At 35.0% G+C, this 11,483-nt stretch overlaps 2 protein-coding genes across 2 annotated transcripts; one reads left to right on the plus strand and one right to left on the minus strand.

The window, feature by feature from the left end:
* Positions 1-308: 308 nt before the first annotated feature.
* LOC25488394 (uncharacterized) lies at positions 309-1,129 on the plus strand. Its single transcript, XM_013608611.3, has one exon. It carries the CDS (start codon positions 515-517, stop codon positions 860-862), a length of 348 nt encoding a protein of 115 aa, XP_013464065.1. The 5' UTR covers positions 309-514; the 3' UTR covers positions 863-1,129.
* Positions 1,130-4,617: 3,488 nt separating this feature from the next.
* LOC25488393 (peptidyl-prolyl cis-trans isomerase CYP28, chloroplastic) lies at positions 4,618-7,774 on the minus strand. The gene is made up of 2 exons (XM_013608610.3): positions 7,028-7,774; positions 4,618-4,967 (listed from the first exon to the last, which is right to left on the minus strand). The coding sequence occupies exons 1-2, from the start codon at positions 7,707-7,709 to the stop codon at positions 4,759-4,761; spliced, it is 891 nt and encodes a 296-aa protein (XP_013464064.1). The 5' UTR covers positions 7,710-7,774; the 3' UTR covers positions 4,618-4,758.
* Positions 7,775-11,483: the final 3,709 nt, after the last annotated feature.

Genomic DNA, 11,483 nt, shown 5'->3' on the forward strand with positions numbered 1-11,483 from the left:
TAATTTTCCAGAAAACACCTCTAATAGCCCATTTTCAGAATTTTTTTTTCAAGAAATTTTGGTTTTTGAATGGCCTATTAAGGGTGTTTTCCGAAAAATAAAAATTTTACGAGCGTGAAAATCAAACCGAAAATTTTATAGAGAAGAAAACCGAAAATAACATATATTACAGGGTGAAAAACACTATTAATTTTTTTTTAAGTTCACAAATATAAATTGAACACGAAATTACAGTACATAATTTCCTAACTAGAATCCAACTAACTAGCATGCATGAATTGCTGTGTTGTCCTACCGAGTCTTGGAAGTGAACCACAAGACACGGATCTCACAACGCATGTGTCGTTTACTGTCAACAAATTTCATTTTCCCTTTCTCTTTCTTTATTCCTTTTAACAAACGTTGCCAACTCTATATAAAATCTCCACCACCCTTGTAATAAGCTCTTAAACTAAACAACACTTTTTTGTGATCTCACAAGCCAAGCTAATAGCTAATAACTTGGCTATCAGCAATGGCAACCGGTGCCGGAGATGCGTTTCTTCGGCCAATATTTGAGGGTTGTATTTCTGGTTACGACCACTCCGTTGAGCGTCGTCCTTATCATCGTAAGTGTGGTTGTGTACTTCATAGCAAATCAAAAAAATCATCAACCACACAAAAATCGCCAATGATGTGTAACAAAGTTAAATATCCTATAAGAAGAGCATTTAGTGAAGGGAATTTGGCTTTGATTGCTTCACCTCTTACTTCTCCTTCTCCTGCTCCTCTTGGTGGTGTAAAGTCTCGTCGTGGTTCCGTCGATATAGATCATGGTGATATGGATGAACAACTTAATCGTAATACTAGTGGTTTTGTTTGAGGTGTGAATCAATCATTTTCACCATTTTTTTTTTTATCTTTCTTTATTTTATTTGATTGTATTTTTTAGGTTCCAGTTTTGAATTATTAATAATTTGAGGTCTTGTTAACTTTTTCTCTTTGGATTAATATTAAGATGAAGATGATTTGTTGGAGGTTTTTTTGGCTTGTAATAGATTTGTTTATTTTTTATTAGACAACCCCTTTATTGTAACGATGTATTTTGGATCTTTAAATGTATGAGTATATATCTAACTTTTTATGTGAATTACTTGTGGTTTAGAATTTTGATGAATGAATAGAATAGATAGCCGACAATTCCCTTTTATTTTGTGTATTTTTTGTTCAATTCTGAATTATGCGATTTTCTAAATATTTCCTGCGGTGTCCTACTTCATAAGTTCAATTCGATATTAATGTTGCAATTCGTTAGTTAGTGTTCATGTAAATGTTTCTCAATTAATCAATTTGGTTTGAATTTCATTGTCCTTAATTTTAAGTCAAAATTTGATTGAAATCGTAATTCAACAAGGGATCTCTGTTCTCTAGCATTGTGAGTAATTAAATTCTAGGGAGAAAGCATCGTGAGTAATTAATTAATGACTAAAATATGGTTTTGGTCCCTGCAAATATGTTTCTTTTGGTTTTAGTTCCTAGAAACTATTTTCAAAAACAAAAGATTTTGCAGAGATCTTTTTTCAAAATCAAAAGATTTTGCAGGACTACTTCTCTAATAAATGGATTCAGTGCAACGTGTACAAATCATCACAAAAGTGGAGTCAAAGACCAAAATCAAAATGTAGCATATTTGCAGGGACCAAAAATAACAAAAAAAAATTTACAGGGACTAAAATTAAAACGAGTCATATTTGCAGGGACCAAAATCATATTTTAGTGTTAATTAATTATATTATATTATAATAAAAGACAGATGTAGTAAGTAAGATGGGTTATGAAAAGTCTCATGACCATGTGGCCAGCAAATAATGCACCGAACCATTTAATGAGATGTGGGTGCCGGCAACACGGAGAAACAGCTAATCTTTCCAAAAACTTTTGAGTGTTTTTATTGAAAAGGACTAAAGATATTTTTTTGATTAAAGCTAAAGATAGCTGTCCTTTGTTTAATTTGATGAATCTATGAACTGTTTCTGAAGTTGACCTATCGGTTGTACTTATGATCTAGAACAAAGAATTGATTCATGATTTAAAAATAAAGGTTAAGGATGGTTTACTCCTGTAGTATAGGTTATTTTATAGGGGAAAAACAAAAAATGATCTATATTACAGGAGATAAAGCACCGTTAACCCTAAAAATAATTATTGCACATCAAAATAATGATTTATTTATGTAAAAGAAAAATATAGAGTGAAGGAATGGGCAATAAAATGGAGAATATTGTAGAGTTTAAAGAACATGTATAAAAGAATTTATATTTACCTCATTTATTTGAAGGGATTTACTGGAATTTGAACCCAAAATCTCCTGATCCAAATCAGTCTTTTGACTATCAGACCATTTCCTTGAAATTAAATAGGCTAAACTTCAATTTTCGCCCTCTAAGTTTCAAAATGTTGCGATTTTAGCCCCCTATTAAAAAAATGGCAAAAGTGACCCCCTATGTTTAGGGAAATATGCTCTTTTGACCTCTTAACATAAAGGAAATATGTTTTTTGATCCCTTATCTTTACAAAAAGTTGCGATTATGGCCCCTTTTTTGGGACACGTGGCATCTTCTCAACAATTTTGGGATGAAGGGGGCCAAAATTGCAATTTTTTTTAATAGGAGGCCAAAATCGCAACATTTTAAAACATAGGGGGCGAAAAGTGCACTTTAACCAATTAAATAATGCGTTGTTTGAACATCAATAATGTTATAATATTTGATTATGGACTTTGATTAATTATGACGTCAACATTAGGAACAAAAAAGAGAAGCTTCCTGCATTTGGTGATCTACTAGTCACATATCTAAAATCTGTGTATTATTGATTGAGAGTAAGTCATACATGGTGACAATGTTATGGTCATAAATCTTGGACACTTGAAGCAAAATGTAGAATTACCTTTTTGATTATCTTTGAAATCATTAAAGTACAAAAAGTAGAATTAATATTTTGTAAGTGTGCTAAGAGATTTATATTTGATCTTATGACCAAGAATGAACCATTGATTGAATGATTCCTATAATCATAAAGCAATTGCTTCTCAAAGGAGAGATAACACTCTTTCTGCACTGCTAACTGACCATAGGGTGTTCGCGGTGCAGTTTGGTTCGGTTTTGAGCATAAAAGTCATCGAAACTGCGAGATAAAAAAACATTCGGTTCGGTTTGGTTCGGTTGATTTTTAAAAAGTCATCCAAACCAAACTAATACGGTTTGGATTGGTTCGGTTTGTGCGGTTTATCGCGAGATGAAAAAATATTACATTAACTCTAATATTGCCAACTTGTTGCAAAATAAACATAGGATATTTTATTTTGTTGTTTATATGATAATATATTAGGTAGAACTTATATTAAAATAGGTAAAATTAAGAAGAGGCATAAGCATGAAACAAATTATTGGGAAGTAAATGAAACAAATTCATCACTGGAAATAAATTGAAAGAGATGGAAAGAAATTAGAATCGAACCTGATGGTGCAACAATGGAAAAATCGAATCAAAAGCGATTATTCTTGAGCTATGTAATTGGGCTAGTACATGTTTAAGTAATATTCATTATTCTTGCGGTTTGGTTTGGTTTGGTTCGGTTGCTGAGATGCAAACCACAAACCAAACCGAACCGTGCGGTTCAAAGCAAAAGTCATCCGAATTCATCCGAATCAAGTGCGGTTTTTTACGGTTTCAGTTTGGATTGGTTTAGTTTGCGATTTTTCTATTGGGTTGGTTCGGTTTTGAACACCCTAGAAAACCATGTCCTTAACATGATTGTCCTTCCTCCCCATTAGATTAGAAACCGTCCCGGAGATAACTTTTAAACTGACATTTTGTGTTTTTGAAGGCTTCATTTGATAACTCTTGTTTTTCAAGATAAAGAGCAAATAAGAGGTGATCAAAAGAACAACTATGTAAGCAACTTGTAACCAATCTAAGCAATTCTCTATCAGGGCCAAATGATATTTTCAGCGGCTTTGACAAGCACAATGCTGCCTGCCTGCAAAAGCCCTAAATTTTCTGTTTTGAGACTCAACCCCGACTCTATGGATTGTTGCTTTTCTGACATCCAATGTATCTTGGAAACACAAGTAAATGATTAAAAAACCAACGGTAGTTAACTGCTGTCAGTTTTCTAGTTATAAGTCAGCGGTAGTTAACTACCGCCGAGAGTATTTTAGTATTTTATTTGTGTTTTTAGGAAGTTTTTGATGTTAAAAAAGCAATTGTCAACTTTATATGCTCTCTTTGTGCCACTCTGGTGCAATTTTCTGTCATTTAATCTATTAACCTATTTACTTAATCGATTTATTATGAATTAGCGAATTTTGCTAGTACTACAACATAACTTAATAAATTAAGTGGTGTCGTTTAATCGATTAACACACATTGCATTATAAAAAACATTTGGTTAAATAAAAGCAGATAGAAACAAAACTTTTTGTAAAATAGTATTTGTATTACTAAATTTCAAGTAACTCTGCCATAAAGTCCCAATGTTTAACTTCAATGCCTGTATTTTATACATCACAGCTTTGAAGTAAACGAACTAAACTATTACACAGAACTATGTTTTGTCCCAATGTTTAACTTTACTTCCTTCCAATTTTCAAGTCATTCATTTTGTTCACTTTAGGGTTTATTAATTATCAGTTCCTTTGAAATAATTTGAGTATGATTTTACATACAACAGTTAAATGAAATTCTCTTGAATATTAATATACACAGGGAAAGAAGTTAAGGGAGAGAAGGTGTGAGGGAAGGCTTTGCAACCTCTAGCACCCCACAGTCACTAATGTAAATTGTGGTAAGAGGCCTGTTCCAAATGGCGCGAGCATTCTGAGCCCTCTCGTCTCCGAAAAATTCAGCCAAGTCATTAAATTGGCGAATTCGTTCACCTGGTTGGTAAGTGGGAGTTGACGCTATGGTTGTGATGACATCCAACCCTGCAATTAGATTCAACTAGAAGCTGAGCAATGTAATTGGTAAAATAAAAAACAAGATTTATGATCCATAAAATCTAGTCCAAAAAGAGATCAAATATTTCAATATCTGAAAACAACTCTAACAGGTTGTTGATACACAAAATGGCTGAATAGAGATCCAAAGTCAAAACTATTAAACATGGAGGTATAAAACATGACCTCTTACTAATGGGAGAGTACAATGCTTGTGCGAAAAACAAAAGCACAAACGTTTCACAAGTTTTAGTTACAAAGATTAAAGTCTACACACAATCAAAGTGAGTTCAGCGAAGCAACTTAGACCTTATGATACTGTGACAAACTATCATTGTAACCTAGTTCTCAATTCTCTTTACTGCATGATATGAGTTCGGGTACACGGTATGCTACTCTTGAAGTATTGGGTACTTGGGGTGTATACATAGTTTGTTCCCTAGTTGGTTCTCAATTCTCTTTAGACAATAATGTTTTATCTTGTCTAGTTAAAAATAATTAAGTACATGTTAAAAACAGATAATCGAACAACTAACAATAATAAGATGAGAGTGGTCTGTTTTTCAAAAATAGAAGATGAAAATAGTCCAACATTAAAAGTTGAGAGCATAGAACAATGTCCCACATCAGGAACTTCCTAACATGTGCAAATTTGCAAATGATAGAAAAACCCTATATATATATATATATATATATATATATATATAAAAGGAAGCATTTTTCAAATACTCGGTTGTACCGCAGAATCAAATTAGTGCACTATGTCATAATAGCGGGTTTCCAGATAATAAATTTAATGGTCACAAACCAATTTTTTACTATGGGTGTTTCCATGGTCATTAAAACAGGAAGTAAACAGTTTTATTGGCCAGTGATTTCCTACGAATTGGGCACGAGTTTGTGCGAACCAATTTGTAAAAGTACCGTAAATCGGTACGCACGAACTGGTTTGCGATTCTCAAGGCACCTTGAGCGAATTATGTCACCACTCATTTTGAGAATAGATGCAAGATCTCAAACTTAAATGTGAATACCAACACTCAATGTGTCACTCTTTTGTTAATTCTCCTTATCTCCTACAAAGGCATCTCCAGTTTCCAGTTTAAACATTGAAAAGGTGCAGAACCAGGTTTCGAAAAAAAGGTAGCCAACCACAATTTGCATTGGGACATCCAAGGTTTTTGATAGCAATGCTGCCACAATTTAGAGTACATCAACCACATTTAAAATTTAAATATTATTCTCAATGGTGTTATTAAATGGCAATGGTAATGGTAATGGCCATGGCAGAAATTTGTACAACTGCACTTAGCGTCTTAACCCTTGCCTGCCATGGTTTCTATGGCGGAGTTTTTACCTTCCATCACCACAACACTGATTCTCAATCATACCAAATGAAAGGATTGCAACGCAAATGAAATTTTAAACAATTTGCATATTGAATTTTTGTGTGCCCTGATATTGCTGCTTTTGACCGTAATATTTGTTATATATTTGTTATATACAAGGGGACAACTAGGGTACTCATGGAAGAATGATGGGTAATTTACCCCAACCAATACACATTAGCCACATAAACACATTTTTAAGTGGTATCCATGAACTATCTTGACCCCACCAACAAATTGCTCATTTTCAAAGGTAATCTAGAAAAAACCTATATACAATGCATAACCTATATTCATGAATCCTAAGCTTCTTGTGTTTGAAACAGATGAATCATAAGCTTCAAGTTAATCGTGCATAAAACTGTTGTCAAGCAAGTGTTTATAAACCGATTTTGCAGGATTGAGTTTGATTCAATCCAATTTCTTTAAAATGCTACCACAACATATATAAGATTTGTTCGGTCAGCCCTTATCAAACAATCGGCAACACTTCGCAGTCCTCCTGGGTACGAGGGCTATGCTAAGAATAGAACATTCAATAACATATAGCCTAAAAAGTGCTATAAATGAGACACATTCCATATACTACACAAGGATTGAGTTATTTTCAATTTGGTTCACTAAGCAACACATGAAAAATACTGCAAAAAAGTTTGTTACCTTCAAGCACGGTTCCAAAGACGATATTCTTATTATCAAGCTGAGGACAAGGTCCAGGTCCAGTGGTGATTAAAAACTCAACATTCCTATATTCAGGGTCAAACTTGATCTCATCATCGTCATCATTCTCCGATAGCGAAAGCGAAACAACACCGGGACGAGAATGTGTCAGCGCAAACGCCTTGGGGTCAACCGTTTCAACATTGCGTGGGAGGTGACGAGGAGGGCGGACCTCGCCTTTTTCAGGACGACCCTGACGTCCAGCAAGAAAGTACTGACCTTGTATAACCTTGTGAACGAATGTGTTCTTGTAGGAGGAAGATGAATTAGGAGAGGAAATACAAAGTGATTTGAAATTTGAGACTGTGCGTGGAACGAGGTTACCGTAGAGGCCGAGAATGACGCGACCGAGTAAGGTGGATTCGGAGCATAGGGTGGAGATGGTGTCGCCGAGGGTGCGATTTGGGAGGTAATAGTTGGGGCAGAGGCTGAAGTCCATGAAGATGCGGTCGGTGATGGTGGGGTTTGGTAGCTGTGGTGAGGCGGAGGAGGAGAGGGAGGGGAAGGTGAGTGTGGTGGTGGTGGATGTGAGGAGGAGTGAGCGGCGGGTGATGGTGGGTTTGAGAATTGGGTGGTGGAGAGAGGGGAGTGGTGGTGGTTGTTGGGTTATGGAGGAAGCCATTGAGGAGAGGAGAGTAGTGAGTTAGGTTGTTCATGACGCAGAGGTTGAACTAGGAGAGGTGCCAATTAATGTGGGGTCTACCTTAGTTTAGATTAGATTATACTCGTGAAATGTCTGCCAGCAAGGTCTTATTTCCATAGGAATGAATGATATTTTCGGGAGCGTAAAAAGTGTTTTACTCCTCTGATATAATTTATTTCTAGGTTTACTCTTGTTTGGATTTCGCCCTTTTCATTAGAAGATTTTTGGTTTTGAACATTTATGAATTTTGATCGTATAAAATCGAAGATATGATCGGGGGTAAATCAAAATTTGCTCAAATTACAGGGGTAAAATTTTCCATGAAGGTCCAAAATCAAAAATCTTCAAATTACAAGGATGAAATTAAAAAAAAAAATGATTGAGGGTAAACCGAAAATGACATATATATTTTTTTTAAAACTCGGTATCCGATCCAAGAATCGACTAATCCGAGGGGACCAATCCCATCGCCCACTTGCGGGGGGCCCCGTTTAAAGCCAGAGCTATGAACTTAGCCCACCGAAATTGGCACCAGAGGGAATCGAACCTGAGACCTCTCGAGGAGCAAACTCCAAGATCCCAAGTCAACCACTAGACCAACCTCAAATGGGTTGAGAATGACATATATTATAAGGGGGTAAAACCCTATTAACCCTTTTCACAATCAATTTTAAAAAACTTTTATTTATAATAATCTCAATATATAAAGAAAATAGTATCGTTTGGTTTGTTAGATTGGCTTTTTTTCTTTCTCAAATTACCTTTAATTTTAATACAAATAGTAATTTAATAAATAGATAAAAGTAAATTAAAATATAAAAAAAAATTAAAACAAAATTTAATATTTATTGTCCATGATATATCAATAAAGCAACAAGCAATATTATCTTCATATAATTGAAACAAAATTAAAGCAACAAGCAATATTATCTTCATATAATTGAATTGTTTCATTATAATGTGAAATCTAATTGTAATGCTAATTACTTAAAAAATTGAAGAAAAAAAATTGATTTTGATTGTGTAAAGTTGATTTTGGCTATAGGTTGAGTTGAATGTAAAGTAATTTATATTTGAATAAATTAACTTATAAGTGAGTTGAACAATATAATCCAAGCTAAAAATTAATTGTGGACGAAAAATCGCAGAAATCTAACTTCAAGTTTAAATCAATTCGGGAAGCAAAATTAAATCTTTTCGAAAATATTCAAACGTGTTGGAATCAATTCTACACCCATAAAATCAATAAAATCAATTTTATCTCCACCAAAAGCAGAACCAATTTTCCACAGCTACATTATAATATTACTACTTATTATATAATGCACGGTGTTTGTTGGAGTAGAAAAATTATTAGGCAACTGTTTTTTAGGTTAACTTGTTTAGTTTTAGTTACTTACGGCTTAGTCTTTGATTGAGAGTTTGGAGGAGAGGGGAATAGAAGACTTTTTAGAGAATGATAAATTAATGCTTATCATCAATATATTTTTATTTTTAAGAATATTACTACATTGATTAAATTTGAAAAATTCATATAAACCTTCCGAAATCCTACTCCAATATAATTTTTGAATTTCCCCATATGAGGAGGATTTTGTATTATAAGAAAAATGAACTCAAAACCTTTCCCTCTCAATGTCATCTATTCTTCTATTTGTTCCTTCCTTTTTTTCCAAACACCTCCCCTTCCTTCCCTTCGAAACTCGCAAACAAAGCATTAGTGTCAATGTCATGGCTAGGTTTGTAAAAAAAAAAAGGTTTAGCTTGGTTGTTGATTATTTCAATAAAGTTTTCTAAAACTGAAGGACTCTTTCATCCTCTGGACTATAATAAGATTTGTTTGTTGACAATCCTTTATGGGGTTGATTTTGAAAACCTTGGGGGTGAGATAGAAGTCATTGGCTTAAGATCCATTCACAATTGCACGTGGAGAGACTAATAAAGGAGCTGCCTAGGTGTACCCTCTGACTGGTCAAATGGAGATGTGAATTTGCCGGAGAAAAAGTCATTGAGCAATTAAAAAATTCCATTTCTGTTGAATACTTGAATGTTGTGTTTGTCTTTTGATATTTGTGTTGACAATTTCTAGAACAAATTTTAGAGTGGTGATAGATAAACCACCCCATGTGGCATACCATTCTTGTACACCCCATATTGCAGGGGCAATTTTGTCCATTCACAAAAAAGAAGGGTTAATTTTGTCCAACAAATTCAGCAACTCTCGCACTCTTTCTTCTTTAGACCTCACTTTCTTCTCCCTCACCGGAACCACCACCGGCAACCTTCGTCCGCCGCCTTCAATCTCAAAACTCACCACCACCGTCGTCGTCATCACCCTCAAAATTCACAGGCACCACTGTCGCCGTCAGATCTAACAACCTTCGCCGTCAGATCTAACAACCTTCGTTCGACTTCAACCCCGTATGTCCACCACTGTCGTTACCCACAACCACCGTCGACTTAAATCTCACAACCATCGTCCCTAGATCTCACAACCACCGTCGACTTCCTCACCCACAAATCTCACCACCACCATTTTCGTCGATCTAACAACCACCACCACGGATTTGACACCAGGGATGGCCGGAGAAGAAAGGGATAGAGAGAGGGAGAGTCTAACGGCGGCGACGAGGCGGAGGGGAGGAATGAACGGAGAAGAAAAATAGTTGGAGATGTGAGAGTTTTTTTTTTTTTTTTTTTGTACAGTGAGAAAGAGAGATTTGGGAACGAGGATTTGAGGAGAGAGGGTTAGATTTTTTTTTTAATTTAAATGCCACATATGCAAGTGGTACAAAAGTGTGTACAAGAAAAAGATGTCTACCCATCATTTTCCCAAATTTTATAAACAAGAAACCAACACCAGTCTAAAACAGCCACACTAGCCCTGCTGCCCAGCCGCAACACAGACCGCACCACTAGCAAAACTGTCAGGAGCATAACGCAGCCAAAAACAGAAAAAACAGCAGCACTGAAAGACAACACAACAGTCTTATAATAACAGCTCCAAAGGTAAAAAACACCGGAAAAACTATCTAAGTAAGCACTCCCGAGGGTTCCAACTCCACTCATAATACAAACACGAGCCGATTTTTAACTTACTCATACTCCAATACCAAGCTAGAATCTTGATCTTCTCAATGAAAATATCTACATTCACCACACCATTATTGAAAATAATCTCATTCCTTTGCTTCCAAATCACTCAAATAGAGGCAAGCCAAATCAAACAAAATCCCCTTCTTAATTTCTTAGAAATAGCCTCATTTAACCAACATTCAAAATGTACATAGAGATTATGGGGTATTATGAAGTGAAATTCTAACCAACACATCAATCCTTTGCCAAATCCTCATAACCACATCACAATGTAAGAAAAGATGTGACGTCGTTTCTTCCTCCCACCCACAAAACATGCAACTCTTGGAAGCTTCCTCATTCAACACTCCTCTAAAGGCTAAATTTATCCTTGTCGGAATTCTATTAAGAAGCAAGGTCCAAACGAAAGCCAAAACCTTAAATGGAGCTTGGCCTTTCCAAATAAGAGCAAATAGTTGATAATCTAATGTTTGTGTTTATTGTGCATTTTCATTTAGCTTTGCCTATAGTTGTTAGGGTTAGTGGACTGCAGCAAAAGTATAGAAATGGAACTATTATATGTGTTTGAGTAATTCATGTTATCTCTTTGTTTGAAGGATCCTCTGATTATCTATTAACTATTTAAGAAAATTAAACCAAGTTGATTTTCCAATTTTG

Source organism: Medicago truncatula, chromosome 2 (assembly GCF_003473485.1).
Source record: "Medicago truncatula cultivar Jemalong A17 chromosome 2, MtrunA17r5.0-ANR, whole genome shotgun sequence".
In the NCBI taxonomy this organism is placed as follows: domain Eukaryota; kingdom Viridiplantae; phylum Streptophyta; class Magnoliopsida; order Fabales; family Fabaceae; genus Medicago; species Medicago truncatula.

Excerpts from the sequence above, each read along its gene's own strand:
- LOC25488393 (XM_013608610.3), bottom strand. The coding sequence starts at position 7,709 with ATGGCTTCCTCCATAACCCAACAACCACCACCACTCCCCTCTCTCCAC. Across the intron at positions 4,968-7,027 it reads CTTTGGAACCGTGCTTGAAG|GGTTGGATGTCATCACAACC; the intron begins GTAACAAACTTT and ends ATCTAATTGCAG.
- LOC25488394 (XM_013608611.3), top strand. The coding sequence starts at position 515 with ATGGCAACCGGTGCCGGAGATGCGTTTCTTCGGCCAATATTTGAGGGT.